A 27547-nucleotide genomic window follows, 5' to 3' on the forward strand; every position below is an offset into this window, starting at 1 on the left:
ATGAGTAAAATAAAGCCAATGAATGGTAAGCAGTATGCTGGCTGCAAGCCTCTTGCTATCAACAATATCTCTCACAGGCAAGACCTAACAACTGCAGTGGATTTTGTGTTTTCAGAGAAGCAGCAAGCTATTCGTCCAGCATTCAGCAAAAAAACTGTCTCTTACTTACAATGTATTCTTGATCAGCCTGTTTTAGCAAACTTATTAACTGCATCTTGGGAACACCCTTGACCCCAAGTTCAGGAGTGCTATAATTCATTACCAACCAGCTTAGACTTGTCAGCTTTCTTAAAAGCAGAGAACTACACCACAATTCCAATCGTCCCCAACCAAAAAAGACAAAAAACGAATTTCAGAATATTCCAAGTAAGTAAACCAGCATTCTTGCCTTAAGCCTGGAGAAGCAGACCGACATTTGAGAATATCCAATGAAATTCAGATACTCATATTGTCCTCTGACATTGTGGTAAGCAACTGGTTATGCCATCATGATCTTGTCAGCCGGAGGCCAGTGTGATTTTGAATAGATGAATACGATGCTGTTGGTCTGTGCTGCCGGTTCCCGGGGCCCAGAGTTTCACTGTCTCCCCATGACTGCCGTTCACACACAGAGGCTGATAAGAAACACTTGGAAATAATGTAAATGCTCTTTCCCTGTCTTATGCTTGGCCACGGTCCTTTGAGAGCTCTCGTTGTGGCATTCGGTGGGTTGTTGGGGTTTGCCACGTTGCAGTATTCGGCAACAATTGAAAGGATTTCTGTGTGAAGCTAAGTGAAAGCCGCGTTCCGTTGCCGAAATAATAATACACGCCTGTCTTGCAATGCAGGGGCTATTGGCATTCACCGTGCGTCTTATGTCACAGCCCTAGTCAAGCTCGGGGCTCATTAAAAGCAGCCTTTGGCACATCGCAGATGGCACAGGGCCCGTGCGACGGGTCCTAAGACGCTACGTGACCTGCATAGTTCTAGCTCCCACTCTGCCCCGACAGGCAGTCTGTGCTGGGCTTTGGAGAGCGGCGTTTAAGCCTCACTGCAATGCTTTTCTGTGATAGGTAGCGCAGAGTATACTCCCTGGGTGCTTTTCACAGATACACCGGAAACAAAGTTACTTTAAATGTGGTTTATTTCCTCGTCATACACAGGGTAAACTATACATAATTTCCAATGTTTGAAAGAATTTTTTTTCTTTAAGAAAGGGTATTTCAAGGATAAAGGTGCAGCGTCTGTTGCTAAGGTAGAGCATAGCAGCGCGCAAGCGCTGCTTTCCTGACGTGTTATCTATTTGGGCTCATAGCCCCGCCCAACTCACGCCCATCACTGTCACTTGTTCATGGGCTTGCTCTTCAAAAATCCTTTTTTTATCATTGGTAAATGCTTTATGTTTGTTCCTCCTTGGGGCAGTTTGGTTATGCCTTGGTCATTGACCCTGTTACATGGATAATTGCATTTTTGCCGATACATTTGACTGCAAGCAAACTTTTTTTTTCCTTTTGTGTGTCTCCACGCTCATGACGTGGCGCTTTGAATGGGCTCGCTTGTGTGAAACTGTATTACTTTTCATTTTCAATTTATGTGGCAAGAAAAGCCCGGCTAGGAGTTTACAACACTAAAAGGGATAACTCGAGCGAATGTGAGACCCATTGCGTTGCAAATGCTTGTTTTTTATGCCAGAAGAGTTGAAGTAGTCCCAGCAGTGCTGACAAGCACTGACCAGCTGCGCCTTGCAAGTCAGTTGGCTGCAAACCTCGGAGAGCAGTTTATTTCACAGTTTTAGTTTACCTTGTGGAGCCATCCTTACATTTGATATCACCTCCACTGGAGAAGACTGCCAGTAAGAAAGTCACACACTGCTTGGTGTAGTGTGTGGGGTACAAGGTGCTATATAAATGTTGCAATATAATCAGGGCAACTGGAATTATGAGATTGTGAGGCTGTGGTGTTTTTTTGCATAATTATTGACTTGCCTCATTTGTCACATAATCCTTCATCTGCTGCAAAGTCTGCAGATTTTAACAAGAAAAATGTTGTTACTAGGTCAGATGACTTGAAAGTTAATACAAATGCATGCTGCCACACCGTGGAAGGCCCTCTGCAAATATTTAGTGGTTACTTTCTGTTGCTTATTGCTATATTTGGATGTTAAATTGGTACTAATGAGGTGCAACCAATGCACAGACATTGGTAATAAGTGTAATTAAGAAAATAGTGGAGTAATACTATCACAAGTTGTGCCACATTTGCCTTTTCTTGCAGCATAAGTTGCTAGACCCTGCCACATAATTAGGCCCACTTTTGTTGCATAATTCCGGTAGACCTGAACACAATACATCTTCTACACCTGCTTCTTAGATGCTCATGTGGGATTTCGCCCAAGCTGCCATGTGATACTCTTTTGTGGCCAGTGTCAAGAATCTTCACTACTGTTCCCCATTCACCTCCAGTGGGGGGAAATAAAGTATTTGGTTTACCTTTTGTTAATTGAGCACACTTCTCAAGACTTTCCAAAGAACACAAAAAAGCAAAGAGTGCTAAGTTATGTTGCATGGAAACTAAGTTACAGATCTCCGAGGGCCAAACAAAATATTTGAGGATCCTGTTGCCTCGCATTTCAATCCTCTGTCTCCAGCAGTCACAAGATTCCTCTGAGTTTTTAACAGTGCACAGGTTGGCAGGGCCTTAGATGACACGTTCAAGCAAAGCTCAGAACCTTATGTGTCTGCAAAATATTAGGTGAAAATGCTAGTACTATCAAAGCAACGTTCTCTGCTTTTCTGAAACTAATGCCCTGAGGGATCTATTGAACTCCCCCTTTGATTCTTCAACAACCACACTGAAGTCAAACTTGTTCAGATGGTTTATGAATGTAACATATCAGGCACCTTCAGTGGCTATGACAGTGCCCAAGAGCAGGGGTTAGTACGTTGACTTCAGTGCGCTCTGTTGTGTTGTTGGAGTCTTAAACAGACCTTCCACTGCGTAGTCTACATGAAGGGTCACAGCCAGAGGAGGGGACACTGGCAGGAAGGGTTTAATCCCAGAAACTATACTCCATGTTGATGCCACATACAGTGCTAAAGAATGGTCTCTGAATAGCAATGCTGGAACAGAAAGCATTACATTCAAAAACTGAGAGAAAATCGGCACAAATGTGCCCATATGCACATTAGAATAGGCCCTACTTGCCCACAAAAGATGGTCTGGTAGGCCTATGCAGTAGTGCGATGTCAGGAGGAGCAGAGGCACATCATCAAGGTTCTGCCTGTAGCTACTGCAGAAATGTCATGTTTCTGCCACTCCTTAGGTACCTCAAACCTTTTCCACATATCTGCACAAAACAAGATGCTGAAAGGTAAGACAGAAGGTAAGAGGAACAACAGAGGAAAGTCAAAATAAAGATGAAGGTGTCTCATGCACCTGTGACGTAGGCGCCTACATTATGAAGACACATACAACAACTCCTTGCCCCCTGCAATCAGACTGAACCCTTCAAGATCATCATTCAAAGAAGTTAAAATCTAATTTTTGTAAATAAAAGGTGCTGGTGCCCAAAGCCCTCCTCTTAAACATGCGGCCGCTGCAGTTAAGTGTGCGAGCCGGAATACAGAGGCAACGTAATCCTTAAGCCATCTTGGGCATCTACAATCCATTTACAGCCACTCCCCGCCCCTTACTTAGGCTCACTCTTGCAGCTTTCTGCTTTGTCCCATTGTGACGCTTTTTCATTTTTCTCGTCCTCCGTCTTTCCCATGTTGTTGGGGAACGTAGTTTTAATGTTAACGCAGACAGGGGCACAGAGGTAATGGTGGAGGGAGGCAGGGTGGGAAATGAATAAGAGGAGGGATGAGAGTGTGGAAGGAGATCCCCATGGCCCCTTCCAGTAAAATTTTGGGGAGAAAAGGAGGAGCACAGAGAGGGAGGGGGAAATAAACTGATTTTACATATGGGTGAAGGAGTTGTTTTAGCTACTGTCTAACTTGTGAAAAGTGGAAGCGAGAAAGGATAAGGAGGGAGAGGAAAGGAACTTGAAAAGGGGACAGAAAAGAGTGGAATTGGTGTTTGGTGGTAAACACCAGGAAAGCAATTTTAAAAAAAATGAAAGGACATCCAGACACAAAACGATCAATGCAAACCGTAAAGAAAAACTGACAGACACAGTTACACGATTAATGGCAGGTACAGTTAAAAAAAAAAAAACACAAGGAAGGAAGGCAAGTAGTAAAAATACAGTTTCCTTGAATCGGGTTCTACCAAATAGTAAATACCACTTATCTTGAACATTTCGATTAATGGGTTCTCAGAACTAGTATGAAACTGTTTTTCTATGAAATCACATTCAACACCCTTTTATGCAGATAACTTAACTCGGTTCCAATTCCGGAATTCTGACAATGTTTCTATAAAATCCCGCATATAAGCAAAGCTACTACAGCATGTCTTCTAGCTCTTTTTAGGCTGCCTGGGCCTTTTTCTGAGCTTCGTGTTTTTTCACAATGGTTACTGTGGGTCAGAGTAAAAAAAAATCACAATGGTTACTGTGGGTCAAAGTAAAAAAAAAATCACAATGGGTACTGTAGGTCAAAGTAAAAACAATTCACACTGGTTACTGTGGGTCAAAGTAGAAAAAAAGAGAGAAGTGGCATCTTACTGCATTGCAGGAACCCCCGACCACATCAAATGTTTGTCTTGAAAACTAGATATTTTGTTTGTCATCGAAACTGCTGTGGTTTCTGTAACTAAGGAAGTCCGTGGAGTCATTTGCTAGTAATACTACATTTTCATTGGTTCACTTGTGTACGGAGGTGACTTTAGGTGAAGCAGTAGAAGAACAATTCTATTTTAAAGCACTCACCTACAAAAGGACCAGTCTGCTTAGCATATGTTAACCACAGATAGCGAACCTCTGGGACCCAGCAGCACATCCAATGATCTTCCTATGGAACCCAGCACTATGTGATACATTCTGTGGCAACTAAACAAACACTTACCGAGATTGTTTACGTTTTAATAATTACGTGTTCCAACTCTACCATTCGACACTTGAAAACATATTTGTATTTCTCTAAAGGGTGTCCCACCAATCCTGTGACTGGCGCAGGTTCATAAGCCAAGCGGAGGACACAACTCACGAAAAGGAGAGCAGCACTAGCTGTCCTGCTGTCCTGAACGTGCATCACCTGCATGCCCGTCATAGGGGAGCCTAGGTGCTCAGGCAAAACGCTGTTTGCTTTGGGGAAATGGTGACCGGAAGGGAAAAATAAACCACAAAAAAGGGCTAGACTGTATTTCAAAAAGGAGACTTATGCTCGTGTGTCTGTTTGCCATTGTTTTTGTTTGTATGTGTACAAGGATACATGAGTGCACGTGTCAAGAGCTAAAGTAAAGTGGCGCCAGGAGAGTTTGTACAGGTTTCCCCAGGGTGCGTTGAATGTGTCCTCTGTGAAATCAGAGTATCCTGCTAACATTAGTTGTAAGAGGCTGTAGAGATGCGGGGGCTTTAAAGAGCTGTAATGACACGGACAGTAGGTGGAAAATATCCTACAAATTCTGTTTCGATTTGAAATAAAGCCTTTACTACTTGCAGTCACATAAAAACCACACATATTCCCTTCGGGTTTGTATGTAATCATGGCGTAGTTCCTGTGGGCCATGTAGCTTATAATTGCTCTAATTTCGAGCTGGTGACAGGATGTCACCTACTTGTGAAGGAAGTACTGGTATCTATGATTGGACAGGAGTGGATACAAAAGTGTCACAAGGCCTTTCCTGACAGTGAGCACTGTGGATGTTGTCATTCATACTTTGTATATATGTATATAATATGGTATTTCTAGAGCCCAAACCTAGCCAAAAGACAGTGGACAGCTGTAAAGGGTCAAAGACAACGAGCGACAGGAGAGGTAGGTGAGTCTTCAACTCTTTGCTAAACATAGAGCAGAATCGGGGTGTCTTGATGGATACAGAGATGCTGGTTACAGATCGTGAATGCACAGATAAAGAAGTCCTGCTGTCTTTGTTTTTTGTTTTTACACTTCTCATGCTGCAGTCCGATGGTGTCCTAGCTATGGGTGTGCCAAGTACCACCAGAGATGGCGAACTTCTCTGCAAGATAAGAAAGGGTGCTGGTTGTGATGACTTTGTAAATGATGCATTTAGTTTTGAAGCTTCAAATAAGCGCTGGACATCAGGGTTTGAAAGATGTGCAGGCAGTGTTTGAGGCAGGCGAGATTTTCAAGTAGAATTGTGTATCATAGGCATATTGTTGAACCTTGATGCTGTTATCTTTGAGTAGAGTACCAAAGTCTGAAGACGACAGAAGACAATATGGGACTCTACAGGAGATAGAGATCTTTTCGGACATGCAGGTGCCCAGTGTATACCTGTATCATGGCTCTAAGCAACGGTAAGTAGATCCAGTCAAAAAGGCAGTGCATAGAAAAAGCACATAAACATATGCTGATCTCCAGTTAGAGATTGGTTATCTGTGCTCATAAGGGTTGTGCCACTATGGTGTGGTTTGACATTCTCAGTAAGCTGACGTCTAGATGCAGTCAGTTGAAGAGGAGGCCTACTAAAAATAGACTGGGTTTCATGAGAACCGGGACAAACACCTAGTGTCAGAGTAACTCTTCCAGCCACCAAAATCCAGGAATATCCTATAATTTTAATTCACTTTTTGTACTTACCTATGCATTTTGACAAAGATATCTGACAGTTATAGGCCCAATATGTAGACATCTAGACATTATAGAGGTGAGCCGTAAGATAAGTGTCTGGTGTGGCCTGATAACTCGTGGTACATTACTAGAAATCAAACAGCCAAAGTATAGGAACTCGTTCCCACAGGTTGTTATGGGATTTTCACATGATCACACTCTGCTTTGATTGGGAATTTACTTGACCCTATAATGTAGGTCTGAGATCCTGACACTTATTTCAGAGTTTGGAGCTTCAAGAATGGAGGAGTGTGGCACCCACATTTATTAAATGTCTGCTGTGTACATATTTAGGAAAATCCATAGTGCGGGAGGGCTATGTATTCATTAAGTTACCTGCTCAGGAACACATCACTTTATTTGGTATGTGAAGCTTTGTAAGATCTAAAGCTAAGCCATTATGTTCTTGGTTGTGTTGTAGATCTATTGTGTAACCACCATAAAAATGGTGGATAGAAATGCTTATATCAATCTCAAACTATTAATTAAACTAGACGCATACCAGGTCTGCTGGGCCTTTTGTTTTATTGCAGTCATGGGTTTTATCCTGTTGTTGAAGACCAAGGGTCTGATTTAAAGTTTTGCAGATGGGTGACTCCATCACAATCTTGAGGGATATCCCCTCCACCGTATTACGTTTCCCATAGGATATATTGTGATCGAAACATGGCAGACGGGATATCCGTCACATTTGTGATGGAGTAACACCCTCTACCAAACTCTAAATTAGGCCCCAAGTGCCTGGAAGCCAGTAAGAACAGTGATTGGTGGATATAGTCCATCCCACCTTATCAGGAGAGAAAGAAACGTGTCTTAGCTTAACCTGTGAGAGCTTTTGATGATATGAGCGGAGAAACTCTTCAGAAAGATTATTGCCTATGTGCGAAACATATTTGGTATTTGGCACAAACCGTATTGGCACTAGGACAGGTGCTGTACCTTGTCATTTGAGAGCACTACTCAGGAAAGAATGCAAGGAAGGTCAAGGTGGCTTAGATGTATTGACCTGATGTCCTTCACTACACGTGTGCACTTAAGTCTCTCATACCAGGCATAGGCATAACTACAAGATCATAGCGACGAGAGATGCTCAATCCACTCCTCATGGATTAGAGCGACACTGCACGCATCGCACTAGGACACTTCTGTTGTGGGCTTGTGACTTTTCTTGCAAGGGGCTTGTGCCGAGTCTCGCAACCATCTGTACTATTCGAGTGAAGAATGTTTGGAACAGGATGGTTGGAGGAAGGACATCGGGATGTGAGCTGTGTTTTTCCATGCTCTGTACCTTGTGTAGTAAAGTACTTAAAACGGAAGCTGTTGAGTACTTACTACGACAAGTTGGCAACGAGCTTCAAGGTATAGAAGCAAACCCACAATGCTGATCTTGTACACTTCGGAAGTTTCAAGAGGGAGCCGTACTAAGTTGCAGTTTGAGGATTCGGATGTTGAAGGAAAAAAAAATCATAATAGTTAGTGGCACACACGATTTTACTAGATTTTATATAAGCTTTATTCCGAGAAACTCCCTGTGCGCGAGACAGCTTTTTGGACCGAGCTGTTCTTCGGAACTCAGCGCCAGGCATTCGGGGGCGCAAGCGCTTGCATCACCAGCTTCCTTGCGCTCGTTAATCGCAATGCAGCGTAATTTCACGCAAGGTATTCTGGGGCGTGCCTTGGCTACATTGCTTCCGTATTCCTCTCATTCGGCATTGCTTAGCAACAGACACTACTTATCCGTTCGGCATTCTCTCTTTGTTTTTTATTTATAGAAACATCCCTGCATCGCACAGGGGAATAAACGCTACAACAAACAAACACTATAAAAAAATATTTTTCTTGTTGCCTGGAAAAAGCAATTTACTATTAAATATCAAAGACTGAACCTTAATTTAGTTCATTACTGTTGATTCTTGATCTATTATTGTCATGAGCAACGCTACTTTTAATATCAGTCCCCCACAGTCATTCTCGACAACTGGGTCTGAACCTCCTTGGAAGTGGAGGGAACGGAGAGAATATTTTGTAAACTATATTAAAACTATTGATGAAGCTGGTAATATGTCATCTGTCCAACAAATAAGGATTCTTTTACATTCCTTGTGACCTATGGGTTTAAAAATGTTTTCTTGTATTTCTAAAACTCCTTTAAGGGGAGGCACGTGATTTCAATGCAGCACTTAATGACTTGGACAAACATTTCCATACCAAAGTATGTACAGATATCACTAGGTATAACATTTGCCAGTGCAAACAGATTAAAGTTGAAATTATTGATGAATATGTGGCAGAGTTACAAAAATTGGCCAGTGATTGTAGTTTTGGCAACTTACAGGAAGACTTAATAAGGGACCAGATTGTCATGCATACTAACAATCCCGCTATTCAAGACAGGTTATTCTGGCTATACTAAGGAAGGCTGAAATATCTGAAAAATGTGTTGCAGCTATGAAACAAAATGAAAAGGAAGTTGAATCAGTCAACAGAATGCAACAATAAGGAACATCTCACATACAGTAAAACTTGTTCTGCTATTAACCAAAAATGCAAAAATTGTGGTACTGGGGTCACTTTGAAAAAGTTTGTAAATAGAGCAAAAATGTAAAATTTGTCAATGAGGAAAGAAAAGATATGTCGGAATGAAGTGATTCGGAACAGGATTCTAAAGAGGAGAGATCAAGTGGTGTCAAAAATGTAAAAGAAAACTTGATTTTAAACATACATAATGATGTGTGTAAAGGGAAGCCAGAAGGCAGAATGACCATTGGAGTGGTGGATGTAAATATGTTTGCTGTTTCTGGATCTCCTTACACCATTATTAATGAGGACACTTGGGAGAAGGTATTTGTGGTGAAAATTAGGGCATATTTGATTCCGTCTCATATTGATCTCGAAGGTAATGGTTGATAAAAAATTGAAATATTGGGGTTCAGGTGGTTAATTTTCAAGTTTAAGCATAGAGTGTCATGTGTTAAGTTGTATGTGGCTAAACGTGGTCCACCAGTTTTAGAGTAGTGTGACCAAAAAGACTGGTATAATGTATTAGACCTGAATAGCAAAGAACAAGTATTGATTGTGACCAAAACACCTTAATGGGGAACAGGATATGTAAAAAATTCCCTGCTGTATTTAAGCAAGGATTAAGTAACCTGGTGGGTTTTGAACACAAAATTTGTCTACAAAAAAGGGGCAGTTCCAAAAGTCCATAAAGTCAGAAATGTACCTATAGTAGTAAGAGAGGAGGCCTCTAAGGAACTGGAGAAATTGGTGGAGTTAGGGGTAATTGAACCTGTAGAGGCGTCGGAGTGGATCTCTCCGATGGTGGTAGCACGATGCAGTAATGGCAAGCTAAGATTGAGTGTTGACCTCCGACACCTCAATAATAATATTATCATTGACAAATTTCCATTACCTCAGATTAATGAGATGGTGACTTTACTTAAAGGCGCAAGATGGTTTTCTACCCTTGATTTGTTTTCTGCATATCACCAAATCTCATTAACACCGGACTCCCGAAAATATAAAGCGTTTATTACACCTGACGGGTGTTTCCAATTTTGCCGCATGCGTTTTGGCTTGGCATCCACTACTGCGGTTTTTCAGCGGTTGATGTTCAATATATTTGGCACAGAATGGAATGTTCAATCAATCAATCAGGAATTTGTAAAGCGCACTACTCACCCGTGAGGGTCTCAAGGCGCTGAGGAGGGGGAAGGTGCTGCTACTGCTCGAACAGCCAGGCCTTGAGACGTTTCCTGAAGGTAAGGAGGTCTTTGGTCTGGCGCAGGTGGATGGGAAAAGTGTTTCACGTTTTGCCAGAGAGGTGCAAGAATGATCTACCGCCGGTTGTAGTTCTGCAGACGCATGGGACGGTTGCGAGGGCGAGGTCGGTGGAGCGGAGATGTCGGGTCGGGGTGTAGAAGGAGAGCCGTCTTTTGAGATATTCTGGTCTGGTGTTGTGCAGTTCTTTGTGAGCGTGGGTGAGGAGTTTGATTGTGATTCTCTTGTTGACTGGGAGCCAGTGCAGGTTCCTCAGGTGGTCTCTGATGTGACAGTGGCAGGGGATGTCCAGGATGAGGCATGCAGAGGCGTTCTGTATGCGTTGGAGCCTCTTCTGGAGTTTGGCTGTTTTCCCTGCATTGCCGTAGTCCAGCTTGCTATTTACGAGGGCTTGGGTGACTGTTCTTCCAGTTTCGGTGGGTATCCATTTGTAGATCATTTGGAGCATGCAGAGAGTGTTGAAGCAGGAAGAGGAGATGGCGTTGACTTGCTGAGTCATGGATAATGAGGAGTTGAAGAGGAATCTTAGGTTTGCGCGCGTGGTCGGTGCGAGTCGGAGCGGCTCTGAGAGTGGCAGGCCACCAGGAGTCATCCCAGGCGGATGGGATGGAGCCGAAGATGAGGACTTCCGTCTTGTCAGATTTGAGTTTGAGGCAGCTGCTCTTCATCCATTCGACGATGGCCTTCATTCCTTTATGGAGGTTGGTCTTGGCGGAGTCCTTGGTGAGGGAGAGGATCAGGTGGGTATCGTCGGCGTATGAGATGATGTTGAGGTTGTGGGATTGGATGATGTTGAGGTTGTGGGATTGGGCGATGTTAGCGAGCGGGCCATGTAGATGTTGGAGAGGGTCAGGATGAGGGACGAACCCTGGGGTATGCCGCAGATGATTTCGGTGGCCTCCAAGCGGAATGGGGGGAGGCAGACTCTTTGGGTTCTGTCGGTGAGATAGGAGGTGACCCAGTCCAGGGCTCTGTCGCGGATTCCTGCATTGCTGAGGAGAGAGCGTAGGGTGTGGTGGCAGACTGTGTCGAACGTGGCCGAGAGATCCAGGAGGATGAGGGCCACGGTTTTGCCATTGTTCAGTATTGTTCTGATGTCGTCAGTGGCGGCGATGAGGGCAGTTTCTGTACTGTGGTTGCTGCGGAATCTGGATTGAGGAGGGTCCAGGGTGCAGTTCTCCTCACGTAAGCACGTTAGTTGTCTGTTGACAGCCTTCTCGATGACTCTTTCCGGGAAAGGGGAGCCGGGAGATAGGCCGAACGTTCTTGAGGTCCTTTGGGTTCGCCTGGGGTTTTTCGAGGAGGGCGTTGGTCTCAGCATGATTCCAGCTCTCCGGTAAGGTGGTGGACTCAAAGGAGCTGTTGATGATCTTCTGAAGTTGGGGTGCTATGACAGAGCTTGCTTTGTTGAGGATGTGGTGAAGCCAGGGGTCAGATGGAGAGCGGGAGTGGAGGGTGTTCATGATTTCGATGGTGTCGTTGTCATTGACGGGGGTCCAGGAGAGCAGGAGGTTGGTTGGAGGTGAGTCTGTGTTGGTGGTTGCCAGGGGAGAGGTCTGGGTGCTGAAGCTGTTGTGGATGCCTGCAATCTTGCTGTGTAAGTAGGAGGCTAGGGAGTCGCAGAGGTCTTGGGATGGCGGGATGTCATTGGTGTTGGTGCTGGGATTGGAGAGTTCCTTCACGAAGTTGAAGAGCTCCTTGTGGCTGTGTGTGTTGTTGTTGATTCGGTCTTTGAAGGCGGTTCTCTCTGTTAAATTTTCCCAAGATGATATTCTGATCTTTGGTAAGAATAGACAGAAGCATGATATTAAATTGGATAAGGTACTATCTATTCTTGAGTCGAAGGTGTTGAAAGTGGAATGCTCAAAAGGCAGATTTCCAGAGAAAAATGTAACTTATCTAGGCCATGTGATTGATGAGTTTGGAGTGAGACCTACACCTAAATTAGTACACACCATTAAGTATGCTCCCACACCTAAAAGTAAAGATGAGATTCCATCATTTTTAGGTCTGGCAGAATTTTGTGCTAAATTTATACCCAAGTTTGCTGAGAAGTGTTTTTTCGTCAGGGAACTTCTTAAATCTTGTACAAAATTTGAACGGTCACAACAATTTGAAAGACCTTGCAACCATAAAAGAAGGAATTACTGAAGTTGCCAGGCTGGGAGGTTTTGATCCTAATGAGGAATGCATAATTTCGACAGACGCTAGCAATAAGGGGTTAGGAGCTATGCGTAGCCCAAAAGATAAAAAGGGTAGAGAAAATATAATAGCATTTGCTTCTAGGTCATTAACACCATCAGAAGAATACCCTACTATTGAAAGAGAAGCACTTGCATGCGCTTGGGCACTGGAATACTTCTGAGCATGTGTGTGGGGTAAGCCTGCTACAATCCATTGTGATCACAAACCTTTAGTTAAATTATTGACAACAGAAGGTACCACAGTTGCATCAGCAAGAATTGCTAGGATCTCCATTCACATGCAAGATTTTATCATAATATATATGCCAGGAAAGTAAAATGTAGTAGCAGATTTTCTATCTAGAATGCCTGTGCAACTAGAGGAGTGTGAAGATGAAGTATGGAGTGAATTTCAAATAGCATTATTATATGATAATGGAGTTCTGGTGATAAATAAAGAGGAATGGGAGCAGGAGTATAAAAATGACACTATATTACAAGAAGTAATGAAGTACATTGAAGAGGTATGGCCTAGTAAAAGAATGTTAACAGACACAGTCCGACCTTTCTGGGAAATACATTCTGAACTTTCCCTTGAGGGAGGAATGTTATTAAGGGGAGAGAGAATAGTTCCTCCTCATGGACTTTGCAATAACATTTTGGCACTGTGCCATCAAGGTCATTTTGGTATTAGTCGTACCAAGGCTACAGTTAAAAAGTTGTTTTGGTGGCCTGGGATAGTTACAGAGAGAGAACGTACTGTTGAAGAATGTATGGAATGTTTGAGAGCAGATAAGTCTCTTCAAACTTCCAGGCCCCTGATGAGTGGAGACTTTGGATCAATGAATCCATGGGATTCCATAGCAATTGATATAATGGGTCCAGTAGGACCTCTACCAAAGTACATCATAGTGATTATGGAATTATTTACTAGGTGGCCTGATGTCAAAATTGTACAGAATGCGGGATTCCAATTCGGTATTGTGTTTCATGGATTCAGTTTTCAGCTCTGAGGGCATTCCATCCACTGTAGTAAGTGAAAATGGAGTACAATTTATGTCACAAGCCTTCATTCAATATTGTAAAAACGTAGGGTGTAGACTGAAAAACACCTGGTTGTATAATCCTAGTGGGAACCGTGTTCTTCTTAAATGAGTCGTACAATCTCCAGGGATAAATCACATAGACTGGGAAGTTCAGGTACTAAAGGCAGTTTGGACTTATGAGGTTACTAAGAATGAAGCAACAGGGTTGTCTCCCTTCTTAATCATAAAGAGAAGAAACCCGAGAACCAAGTACTGTCCAAGCTGGTTGGATGGCACATATGTGGAAACATGGTCTACTGAGGCCTTTAGGAAAACAGTAACTGAAGGACATTTGAAGGACATTTGAAATGTAAACATTACTATGATACTAAAAACAGAACTAAACCTGTGTCCATTCAGGTGTGGGACTGGGTTCACATAAAGAAACCTGGTTTCGTAACAAAAGGGGACAGCAAATTCTATGAACCAGAAGAAGTAGTGGAAGTGTTACACAATGTCGTCTGATTATGCAGTGGCAAGGTTTGGAATCTTAAACGTATGGCTTTGAGTAATATTAAAGAATGGAGAGATGTCAGTCAGAATAAATCATTTGAATGATTTGTTGAAGATGAAAAATTGTGTGGTACGAGTTCTTTGCCAGATTTGACCATCAATGAGAGTTATGATAATCACATTTTGGTGGAAGAAGAAACACAATTAAAGGGGCTTACTGAAAAGTCATTAAGGGGTGATGAGACAATTCAACAGCAGGTGAAGCACCTGATGATATGAATATAAAAGAAGAGGGTAGGATAAGGAAGCTACCTACCTGATTGAAGGCTATACACATGAATTTAGTAAATTAATTTTAGTGCATTTAATTCTTTTAAATTTCTTATATAGTTGTATAAGTACTTGTACATTGTCTTCTTTCTTTTCACTTTCTTATCTTTAAGAAAACTTTTGTATTGAACTCTGATATATTGTTATTTATAAAGAGGGGTGTGCTATTGTTCTTTACAAGGAGGGTGTGTGTTATTGTTCTTTATAAGGAGGGGGAGGTGGGAGGTGTTGTGGGCTCGTGCCTTTTCTCGCAAGGGGCTCGTGCTGAGTCTCGCAACCATCAGTAGCATTTGAGTGAAGAATGTTCAGAAAGTGACAGTTGGAGGTAGGACATCGGGATGTGAGCGGTGTTTTTCCATGCTCTGCACCTTGTGTAATAAAGTACTTAAAACGGAACCTGTTGAATACTTAGTACCGCAACTTCCCACAAAGATGAAACAGTAATTCAGCATCCTTCCACCCAAACACACAACATGATGCGCCATCCTTGCTGTCTGCTAATAGACTTTGGTGTCTAGATAAGGGTTTGAAGCGCTATATAAACACAACTACAATACAATAACTGAACATTGATGGATTTCAAAGCAGATGCTATATTAAATAAATATACTCAGGGCACGATTAATTTTTACATTTTAGTCGTGAACTAAAACTCGCTAATGAAAGTGGTCTCCTGGGGCCCAAAGACACACTTCCTTTGACCTGAACAGCTGAAATACTCCAGTGTCATAAAGGAATAGCCTTTGTGCAAGTTTCTGGTAAAAAGAAAAATTGTCAGAAGCACCTTTTAAACATTCTATATTGTATCCTTATTTCGAATAATTAACTCCTTTTCTAATGTGATCTGTCCCGAAAAGGTGCCTCTCAGGCCTCCTGGACGCATTATTTTTTGTGGTGGTTCAGTTTTCTGGGGTACAGTTAGTTGGCACACTTCGAGTGTAAGAATGAGAGTAGATTTAAGATAACCTTGGTGTGTGTTGTGCTCGTTTCACTTCTGGTTTATCCTTGGCTCGTGCATCATACATTGTCATCCAGGCTCTTGCATCAGCAGTATCCAAGCATTACTGTGGGCTAGCATTTCCAGGAACTGATAAATCTGCTGGGAGAACTTCTGCATGATGAGTGGAAATAAACTCTGTTTTCAAGGTTGCGCAACCCTGCTAAACTGGGAAATAAATCACTGGGAGCAATCAAGGATGCAAGTAACACTAATACCTCAAGAGAACGGTGGCAAGTTGTATACCTGGCTGCAGTGGCCATCTTTCACATGCCTGGTTACAGTGAATTGCTGTGCCGTCAGTGTTTGAAATGGAATAGAAGTGCAGGTACCCCTTGTCCTAGAGTGCCTGCTTGCTGCTGGGAATTGATGGTACTCTCTGCCTATTTAAAGCTGCATGCTCCGCCTCTTATGTGCATAAGAGAGTCAATGTGCCATGCTTACACCGCTGTGCACTGTTACATGATGCACTGAAAGGGACCTGCACATTTCTGGGTGCAGAACACTTGATGTGAAATGCCATCCTCTGCCTAATGTCCCATTTCTGCAGCACATGTGCAATATATTTCAGAAAGTGCTAGCACACCTAAAGTAGGCAGCGGAGTCATGTCTGCTGTGGAGCATGTGTGTCACAGCATCACACACACACACTTAGGGGTTGATTATGACATTGGCGGATGAACAACATCGTCTGCCGAAGTCCTGACTGTGAGGTTGCCCCCAGTGAGGCCCCATTAAGAGTTTCCCACTGCGTCAGCGCAAGGAAATTGTGTTTCCGCCTGTTGGTCCATTGAGAACCGGGCTACAACATTGACGCTGGCTCATAATAGAGCTGGCGGAAGTGCTGTAGTGCGTAGGGTGCACCAGCACCTGTCGCAGTGTTAACTGTCTGCAAAACAGACAGTGAACATCGCAACAGAGCTGGCCAGGGGGGGAACTGCACTGCCCATGCCAAGTGCATGGGCAGTGCAGGGGCCCTCCTGGAGCCCCCTGCAACCCATCTCTGCCAGCAGTTACATGGCGGTGCTACTGTTAGGTAACCGCTGATGGAGAAGGGGGTCTTAATCCCCATGGTGGCGCTGCTTGCAGTGCAGCCATGGCGGATTAGGACCGCCAGCACCTCCCGTCCCCTCCTATGGAGGAAAACTGGCGGTGCTGGCAGTCTGACTGTGACACTACCGCCGCAATCGTAATGTGGTGGTCGAACCGCCACATTGGGAGCAGTCCGACCACCGCCATAGTCGTAATGAGGCCCTTAGTGTGAAAATGGGGTAGAGGTTAGCATGCTAGTACACTGTCCAAGCAAGGAGTTAACAAGTAGGTGCAATCAGGTCCCTACTCTAGCATTCTGTTATTCTCAAAGCTTGTTCTGCTTGCAAGATTAAAAAATCAAATAAACCCAGAGACGAAGCTTGTATAGGGAGGCACACTTACCTCTTGATCTAGGCAGCATAGAGACAGCGTCCAGGCAGGAATCTGTTGTAAGCTATTTAAAATCCTTGATGATTTACAGAGAAGGGGTAATTAATGACATGAGATGAAAGTTGGTGCACTGAGGAAGTGGCCACTATGTTGTTCCATTTCGAACAGAGGGTGGGCGAGGCTACAGTGACAAATTGTAAGACTGAATGGTACCTTCGCCCATAAGGACCCGAACTCTGGCATCTCCTGGTGTTTGGACTTGGAAAGTCCAGGCTGATTTACTAAGGTTCACAATTCTTTGAGGCTGTCTCATCTCTGCCCCTATATCTTTCCTTCCCTTCTTCCCCCTTCCTCTGTTCTTTGGTTTTGCACTTTTTGCATAAAGTTGACACCTAACCTCTGGAATATACATTATGGTAGCTCTCCGCTCTGTTTGTTGCATTTCTAGAAAATATTTACTTTTCTTCTTGGGTTTGTATTTTGTAGCATGCTGGTGATTCACAAACTGTTTGATATCAATGGTTGGAAGGGGAGGGGATTGGTGATTGAACCCAGGGAAGCATGTTATTGTTACTCTCTTTTGGAAATGTGTTTTTTGTACAAAATGTATTCAAATCTACAAACAGAACAAGTAGTCTAGACAACGTAGTGAAGGGCTGGATTTGCATGAAAAAGCAGCTCTGGAAAATGTTTTAATACCTACCTCACGTAAGAGTGAGTGAATAAGCCCCATCCTCCACAAAGGTATTGGGAGGAATTATCCTCCTGCAAAGATTTTTCTTTTTAAAAAAGGGACCAAAAGGTTTATTTTACAACTGAATTTTTCAAACACACTAAAAAAACGCCTCTAGTTTGGAAGGTAATTCTGCAGAGAAACTTGTGAAATATTCCAACATGCCACAGGCATTTAGGAGCACAATTTCTCTCCATCAGCAAACCAGGTATATTGTGATGTAACAGTGTGTGCTTCATCCTGTGGGCTGCTTTTAGGGCTGGAAGGGCAGGGATTTCTCAGCCCTTCCTGTCCCGTTAGCAAATCACCCACATTTTTACCTGTGTTCTGTATGAGTTTTTAAACCCACAATGGGATCCACAGAGCTCTAGCAGAAGCTATAGTGTTGATATTCTATGGTTAGGTATAAAGTGACTTTTAGGAATTTCAGCCTGGCTGGCTTCACATTATGTCATTTCCAGAAATACTTTTGATTAAAAAACAATCCTAGATGAAGCAGTGAGGCATTTGGCATTTACCGCTCAGGGCAGCGGAAGTTGGATACTTTTGATGAGATAACTAAACATTTCTTTCCAAAGCCTCAAACTCTGCTAAACTTGTTACAGAAATTATGAAGGGTGAAATTAAAAACAGCATTGTGCCAAATGGAGGTAACAGAAACAAAGCAAAAGTAATCATAATAATGATTTTGGTATTTATTTCGTAGAATTAAAGACTGTGATTTTGTGTTTTACTCCATACAGCATCAAGTTGTTAGCTGTACAGGAGTTGTCTGACAGAGATGCATTGGAGAAGGTAAGAGTATTTTGCGCTGTTGTTTTACATTAGAAAAGAAGATCAATTTTTAATTCATTGTCTATCACATTGTTCTCATGTCTGGAAGCCCCCTACCCAACTACCTGCAGTAGCAGTTGTACCCCACAAACACACCGCCTCGAGATATCCTTTCCTTAAGAGTTATTGATGCATTTACATTTATTGTAAGAGTTCTAAATCAGGGTCCGTTTTAAAACATTAGTCTTTTTATAATGGAGCCACTGTCTTTCATTAATGGAAAGTTGCAGGGAATTAAGCATTTCCCAGAAACATCATCCTAACCCACCTACTCCAGTTTTTAGCTATTTGGAAGCTAAAGGGCACAGTCCACATGGAGCAGATTGTAGCGTCCTCCCCAGCCTCGGTGCCCGACAGTGAATACACCACACACATATCTATGTATTACACGTCTTTATTCTTCAGTGTGTAACCACAAACTCAACATTCTAAACTTTCATTCACTGCCCTACATTTTAACACTTACGCAATCATACTACACGACACAGATAGCTCAACATTTCGGTGCTACGATGTCATGGGGGACTTATCTAATCCAGGTGAGAAAATCTTGCTATTTCACGGTTAGTAAGGCCCACATGAAAGGCTTGGGCAAGCTAAGCTCATTTCATTTTGTACAAATTCCCTGCTATCTAAAAGGCGCAACTAGATTTAAGAACACCTCTTCTCCTTATTTTCAAGCGAGCACTACTTCAAGGGTTGTGGATACAGATTGCCTTCATCGGAATGGAAAGGCCCATAAGTTATTAGTCATTTTATGTTTACCTACATCACCTTTTGTAGACGTGTTACAGTTCCAGATTCTCAAAGGATGTACACTGGGACCACCAGACCCCACATCACACTTCTGGAGAAATCCATCATGGCTCTGCGCTCCCGGTCCTATTAATGTGCTGTTTATCCACCTTTGCTAGAGTAGAGGCCGGTACAACTGGTAGTGAGCGGAAGGGGGAGAAACAAGCCAATGTGGCCAGTGCTAGTGGTCTGTTACTAACTTCCGAGAGAACATTGGTCTCCGCCATATGAGTGGACCTTCCTACTGACCTATACAACCCAGGAAATTCTGAAAGGTATTGTATTTGACAGGTACAGTCTAGTTAGAAGAAACTTTATTCTTGTTAGGGCATTCATTCCATGAACCTAAATAATTGAGGTTATTTATTGACGAGAAAAATATACAGAAGAGGAGAGCCATCTTTGAAGATATTTTGGCATTTCATTGGGGGATTATTAATTTTTACATTGACTAAATATGAACACTCAAAATAATGCATTGAATTTGAAACCACCTCTAAATGACTTTGTGAAGATTTTCTGTAGCTTGAAGACCTGTTACAAAAAATTACAATTCCCCCTACGGGTGGTCTAATTCAACTGCTTTCCGATAGCATTCCAGAAAACATGCAAGTCCCTAGGAGCTTGGACATGTGAATCCTTTGGTAGCCAAGCTTTAGCTTTGTTATGTCCATAACAAATCCTTTGGTAACCTGACTGCGGCTGGAAGAACTCCATGTGCTACTTACGGTTTTACATTTTGTTTGTCTTTTGTGACGGTAATGTCACCTTCTGCACTACACAACTTCCCCATTACTTTTTTTTGTCTGAAAGCCTCCCTGAACACCTCTGTAAGGCTCCTCAAGCCCACGTGTTCCCTGAAAATCCTGGCGGTAAAAATACAAGGATAAACCCTAACCATACAAAAAACAGCTGGTTTGGTGGTACTATGAAATAACAGGCCAGTTCTTTTAGAAGCAGGGAATTACCTTTGTTGTGTGAAGATGTTGCTAGTTCATTTTATTACTTTAGCAGTTTATTCAATGCAATGTGCGTATTTCAAACATCCTTGCATATACTCCTAGTTTAATTCAAGCACTTCCAGAACAGTAACGGTAGTTTGTTAAAGCTTAACAATAACCATGTAAACCTCATACTTGAAAAACAGTGGTTAAAGAGTAGTTTATTAACCCTTACATCTAACCATATGTTCCTTTATGGTTAAAGGACAACATTAATAAATAAAACACCACTCCCAATGTACTTGCCTAAATCATTACAATACGTTAACAAATATTGTAAAAGCTAAAAGATCTTGCGTTTGGCAGTGCTTGTTTTATTTTGCCATGGTTTTTGCAAAATGCTATTGTTGGGGAAGCTATAAAGGCCTGCATCAAGCTAAAAAAAAACACAAAATGCAAAAAAAAATATATATTTTTTAAGATGTTTTTTATTGAGTCAAATACAAGAACATTAACTTACCATTGCCAGGACAGAGATATGCAGTTGTGAATTTATGTGCATAAATAATATTGTACTTATAAATGCATATTAAACATGTAAATGAATTAGGCATATACAGCAATATAGTATCAAAGACTCCAAGTTTGAATAAAGAAAGAAGAAAGAGAAAGGGAGAGGGAGAAGAGCTATAGGGATAGAAAAGGGAATCAAGTGATAGCCATGTGGAAAGAGAGGTAATAGACATTAGTTACAGCGAATGTAAGATGAAATAAGTATATATAAGAAGAAAAACACGAAATATATTGACATTTTTAAAAAGGAGGAGAAAAATCTATTTCCTTCACAGTGTGTGAGAGATAGTTACTTAATTGCAACCATAGCTGATGACGTTTGAAGAAAGTTCCTATTGAATCGAGATTGTAGCTGTCAAGTCTATGATGATAACATACAGAATTCCACCACTGTGTGAGAGTAATGTTCTCCCAAGATTTCCAGTTAGAAGTAATAACAGAGAGTGCAATAGAAAGCAAAAGGTCCACCAATTTTCCAAGAGGCCTGAATGAACTCCAGATATCGTGTATGCCACCCAAAAACAGTAATTCATATGACATTGGTAAGGAGATCTGAGCTATTGCTGAAATGCAAGACCATATTGAGGACCAAAAAGTAGATAGGGATGGACAAGAAAAAAACATGTGAAAGTCAGTACCCTGCTGAGTGTGGCAGCGCCAACAATTGACATTTTGTGCAAGTTTGAGTTTATAAAGGCGTACAGGAGTGTAGAAAAGTCTATTATAAATAAAATATAGGGTCTGCATGAGGCTTGCAGTGCGTGCAGTGGAATGTATCTTATACCATATTCTATCCCATAAAAAAGTTGGCCAAACAACACCAAGATCTGATTCCCACAATGTCTCAATAGGTGATTTGAGTCTAGGTGAAACAGACGTTCTTAAAAGTTTATAAATTCCAGCTGCCCTAGGATAATTAGAAGTTATGATCGGGTGTGGAGATGATGCAAGAGAAGAATGATTATGATGTATACGTTTATTGAGGGCCTCTTGGACCAGAGTAGAAAGACTGATATACTGGGATTTCATGCGAATAAGGGGATTATAAATTGCTGAGAGAGTAGTAAAAGGGATGAGAGGGTCTTTATGATATAATTGGGAAATGGGAGGAATACCTTTAGTCATCCAAGCCTTCCAACACAAGGTTTTACCTTGTTTCCTAAGAGAACTATTGTGCCAAATAGGACTGTTAAAGAATTGATTAATGGGGGTAAAATGCAAAATAAAAAATGATTCAGTAAGTTGACTGAATGGGAGATAGTGCTGGGCAACCAGAATTTGGGGGGGGGGTGGGATTTAGACATAAATATAATGCGTTTATGGGAAAAGGGAGAAATAAATGTTTCTTCCAAAGAGAACCATAGCTTTTGAGGGGCATCATTGAGTGTAGATAAATAGGGATGTATTTGCTTAATGCCAAAAGATTTGTGATAAGTTAAAAAGTCAGGAAAATGAACTCCACCTTGTACTTTAGGAAGTTTTAATTTCAAGAGAGAGATTCAGGATTGTTTACCATTCCACAGGAACTTGGATAGAATTTTATCAATTTAACTAAAAAATAGTTTAGGTATCTTAATAGGAAGCATCATAAGGAAGAAGTTAATGATAGGGAGAAGCATCATCTTAATGGTGTCCAAGCGGCCCCACCACGTGAGATATAACGGAGACCATTTCTGTGTGAGATCTACAAGCTTTGCAGATAAGATTTCTAAATTAGTCTTTAATGTATCCTTGAGAGTAGTGCAGTACAATACCCCCAAGGCATTTCATCTTAGAAGAATTGCAAGATAATCCTGCATCAAAGAATACAGAGCCAGTGCAATGAGCATTAAGTGGTAAGACCACTGTTTTGTCTATATTAAGTTTATAGCCAGGTATATCCGAATATAAGTTGAGCTCATGCAGGAATGCAGGAAGAGAAGTGTCAGTGTGAAACATGAACAAAATAATTTCATCAGCACATGCCATAAATTTGATGTGTGCATTATTAATTTGAAACCCCGTAAATTGTTCAGACGTTTTAATTGGTATTGAACAGGTTTGAGAGCCAAAATAAATGGTAAAGGAGATAATGGGCATCCCTGGCGAGTATCCCTTTTAAGAGGGAAAAAAGGAGATCGGATACCATTTGTTATAACATGGTGAGGAATAAAGAATGGATATAAAATGTCGGAAGTTAGTATCTAGTCCATGCCATTCCAATGCCTTCGACAAGAAACCCCAGTAGACCCTATCGAAGGCCTTTTCCGCATCCAATGACGAAGCTGCCAGAGGAATCTTAAGTTTAGATGCCTTGTTAATAATATTTAAGAAAGTACAGGAATTATCTGCTACATTTCTATTAGGGATAAAACCGGATTGATGAGAAGCAATAAGGTCAGGTGTATATATGGGAGTAAACGGAGAGCTAAAACTTTGGCATAGAGTTTACAATCAGTATTAATTAAGGATATGGCTCTATAATTTTTACAGTCAGACGCATCCCGATCTTTTTTGGGAATAAGACAAATCATGGCCTCCGTAAATGAGCCAGATGTAGAAACTGACATTATAACGTTGATTAAGTAATTGAAAGAGTTTGGGGAAAAGAGACTTAGCAAACTGAATAAAGAATTCTACTGTGAAGCCATCTGGGCCTGGGGCCTTACCCATGGGGAGAGATTATCAAGCTGTATATAGTTTGGTAAGTTGTAGGCGTTGGTCTAAAGGTGAGAGGTCAATCTGCAATGGGTCTCTTGGTTTGAGATTAGAGAAATATTGGTTGAGAGATTCAACTGTTGGTGTGTGTTCTGGAGTGTACAGATCCTTATAGTAAGAAGCGAAACACAATGCTATATCTTTATCTCTAAAATGTTTAACACCATTGTTATCTGTAATAGATTTAATAGTTGTTTTTTCTTTTCTTTGTTTCAAATATCGAGCTAGAAGAGAACCAGCTTTATTGTTACCACCATAATATCTGGCATTTATTTTCAGAAGGGTGCCGCATGCTTGTTCAGTGGTATATTGGTTAAACTCCATTTTAGCTGAGACTAGTGCTTCAAGATGTGATTTACTAGTTTTGTGAGTATAGTATTCATGTTCTAGGGACTTTATATTTTCAAGGATGGAAGTCGATTTTTGTTGAGCAGACTTTTTTTTTGAGGGAGCTTAACTTATGATGAAACCCCTAGAGGCTGCTTTGAATGCATCCCACACAAAATGAAATGATAGTTGATCACTATTGTTGATGTGGAAGTATTCTTCTATAAACTTACTGTAGGGAGCGATAAAAGTAGCATCTGAAAGTAGAGAGTTATTAAACCTCCATGAAGATGTTTTAGAATCATTAAGAAAAAGATCAAGGTCACTAATCACAGGTGCGTGATCTGAGATCAATATGGCACCGATTTCAGAGTTGACCATATGTTGCAATAAGCCTTTACTCAGAAAGATATAATCAAGCCTAGAATGGGAATGGTGGGTAGGAGAATAAAAAGAGTATTTCAAGAAGTCGGGATTGCATATTCTCCAGGAATCAGAGAGAGAATGCTGTAAAATAAAGTTTTTAAAAGCTTTGTGGGAGGCATGTGGACCGAAACGTGATGTGGAACGTCTGTCCAAAAATAGATCGAGAACTTGGTTGCAGTCACCACCTATTAGTAAATTGTTTGAGGAATGTTCAGAGACAATATGTGAAAGATTCTTCAAAAAATGTGGATCTGGATGTGTGGGGTCATATATATTTAGGATAGTAAGAGAAATATTGTCAATTGTAAATGTAACAAGTACCCAGCGACCTTCTGTATCTTGATGCTGTGAAATTATGGTAGGTATGAGAGATTTATGACAGAGTATAATTACCCCATTTTTGTTTGTGGTGGAAGGGGAGTAGAAAATGTCCCCCACCCATTGTTTTTTTAAGCTTAGTTGCCTCAGAGTCATTGAGGTGAGTCTCTTGCAACAAAGCAATGTGGCATTTCAAACGAGCTAGGGGAGATAAGACACGCTGACGTTTAATGGGGTGTTTAAGCCCCTCAACATTCCAAGTAACAGTTCTAAGTTGCATAACAAGAAGTATTAATAAACAACTGCTGTAACAAAGAAAAAACTAGGCATATCAATTTTGCAAAAGCAAAGAAATGGGAAAGAAACAAGATAGTAAAGAAAAAGAAAAGGATGAAGATGACCTCCAGACATTGTATATACATGGATGTGGCAATACAGGGACTAAAGTCCACGAAAGCTAAAGAAGACAAGACAGAAAGTGAATACCCCGAAAGGTAGAGGGACAGCAGAGAACCTGAAAAGACAGACAAGAGTGGTTTCAGCACAAGAAAAGTGATATTAGATATTAAAACATATGAAGGCGAGTTTCATGGAAGAAAAAAAAAACACACAAACGAAACGAAAAATGTACCATTCAGGAGACCAAATATCGTAATAACTACAGTAAAGGAGTGTGACATGAAGAACAATAAAAATCAAACCTTACCAGTGGAACGTGTAGGAGAACAATTTGGATGGTGAGAAAGGGATACGGTTGGGAATGGAACATGAGGATTGCACAAAGAACACTATCTAAAAAAAAGAAAATAAGAAGATGCAGAGAAGGACAACCATGAATATGACTACTAAACATAACCATTACTATTAAACTGTCCAGAAAAAAAAAGAAAGGACATTAAAGACAAATTAAATTATATCTTCAAGTAATTGCAGATGCTCCTAGTTCCATTGCTTCTGTTTTGTGTTGGTTAATAAACGTTTGTAGTGCCGAAGGTTCCTCGAATGAGTAAGATTTGTCCTTGAATGTAATTTTGAAAAGGCATGGGTGAAGAAGACCATATCGAATATTCAAGGATTTGAGTTGTGGACTTAAGTCCAAAAACTGTTTGTGACGTGCAGCTGTAGCAGGAGAGAAGTCTTGTGTGAAAAACACTTTATGACCTGACCATAGCAAAGAGCCCATCTTTTTGGATTCCGAGGCTTTTTGCATCAAGTCAAGTCTCATTGGAGAAAGAGAATAATAATGCCTCTAGGATATGCACGAGGGCCAGTTGAAGACTGTGGACCTCAACGATGTGCCCGTTGGATAGAGAGGGGAGAGGTAGAAGGTAAGCGAAGAATTGAATGTATTGCTGTTTTAAGGAATGCAATCATGTTAGAGCCGTCCGAACCTTCTGGAATCCCAAAAAGGCGAAGATTATTTCTCCTATTTCTATTTTCTACGTTTTCATTAAGCCTTTTAAGTTGAGCTATGTCCTTGGAGATCTGAGGATTGACAGTGTTACAATCTTCAAGGTTACTGACTCTCTGTTCCAGAGTACAAATTTGTTGTTTGTGTTGGGACCATTGCTCCTCAATACGTTGCAAAGAGGCATTAGTGTCCATCATAAAGGGCTTTAATGCACGCAATTCCTCCATGACATCATCTAGAGTAAGATGTGTAGGTGATTTTGAGGGAGAATCAAGGTCTTTTTTTGGGCGCTTGACGGAGGAGGTGTTAGATGATTTTTTCACAATTACGCCAGAAGCATGAGATGAAGAGGAGCTATCCTTTAAAAAGTCTGTAGCACTATCCATTGTTAAAGCTAATGGTAGAGAAGATTTAGTTATATGTGTGCACACTACTCGAAGAGGATTATTAGACTTGGAGGAAGAGGATGACTAGCTGCTCTGAGAATTATGTGGTCTCCCCATAAAAGCCAGCAGCAATTTAGTAATAGGAATCTAGCATTGTGAGGTGATGATGAAATTATATTACGATGAGAAGCTGCTGCAAGAAGTTTCCAACAACAGAGCAAAATATAATAAAAAATATATAAATAGAAAATCCTAAATTATTCTCTCAGAACAGGCATGACAGAATACCACAAGAGCAAAGCACTTTACTGCACATAGTCAAACAATTGGTGACTAGTTTTAAGGGAACCTTCTGAAAAGGAAAAATCCCCTCCGTCAAAGGAAAGCATTTACCATGTTATGAAGAGAAATTTGAAAGAGCTCATTGACAACAAGAGCTGCCAGTGAATACTAAAAGTTGAAAAACCTCAGCTAAATGTGTTTGAAGAGAGAGGTCAAAAGTTCAGCTGTCTGTCAGAAGGTAATAAATATTCCATTGCAGAGGAAATTAGATTTGTAGAATGACATCCAGGCAAGCAGTTAAAAGTCAAATAGAAACATCCTGTGAAAGTTTAGGTTTGTGCAGAGGCTTATGGAGTGAAACACAACTAATTACCTCAGGCCCTCACATGAAGTATCTGAAATGACTTCAAAACTTGATGTCTCTGTAAGAAAAAGGCATATTTATGCAGTGGCAGAGCTCCAGTGCTCACAAATGCTAGAGAATTTAATTATTTTGATGTGAAAACATCTCCTTCCTTCCAGGAAGTGCTGAAGCCTCACGGAGCTCTTTGCAGCGGCATCTTGCGTGACCTCCAGCCACACCCCCCTCAAAAATATTTCAAATCTTAAAATTCACATGTTATTGTAGAAGTCCCTAGCACTTAAGGGAACTGCTTGGTGTGAGGATATGTTCCTTGTGAAAGGGCAGAATGCCATCACTCTCAATGAATTTAGACAAAGGCTGAAGTGGGCTGACCCATTGCCTCATGCTCTATGCTGTAGAGAGTGGAATAAAAATGTGAAGGACACGATAACAGACCACTGGATTATAAGGGTTGTCAGAAGGCCTTTACAAGAAAGTGTATTCTTCATATAAATTCA

The 27547-nt window shown here is 41.3% G+C and overlaps 1 protein-coding gene across 1 annotated transcript in view; it reads left to right on the top strand.

Moving 5' to 3' along the window:
* EEPD1 (endonuclease/exonuclease/phosphatase family domain containing 1) overlaps window positions 1–27547 on the top strand; it is a 244682-nt gene that overhangs the window by 126821 nt on the left and 90314 nt on the right. The window contains exon 2 of the mRNA XM_069215531.1: window positions 18440–18491. Within this exon, the coding sequence (XP_069071632.1) occupies window positions 18440–18491 (52 nt within the window). The remainder of the gene's footprint in view (window positions 1–18439; window positions 18492–27547) is intronic.

The sequence above is a fragment of the Pleurodeles waltl genome, chromosome 2_1 (genome assembly GCF_031143425.1).
Source record: "Pleurodeles waltl isolate 20211129_DDA chromosome 2_1, aPleWal1.hap1.20221129, whole genome shotgun sequence".
Taxonomy (NCBI): domain Eukaryota; kingdom Metazoa; phylum Chordata; class Amphibia; order Caudata; family Salamandridae; genus Pleurodeles; species Pleurodeles waltl.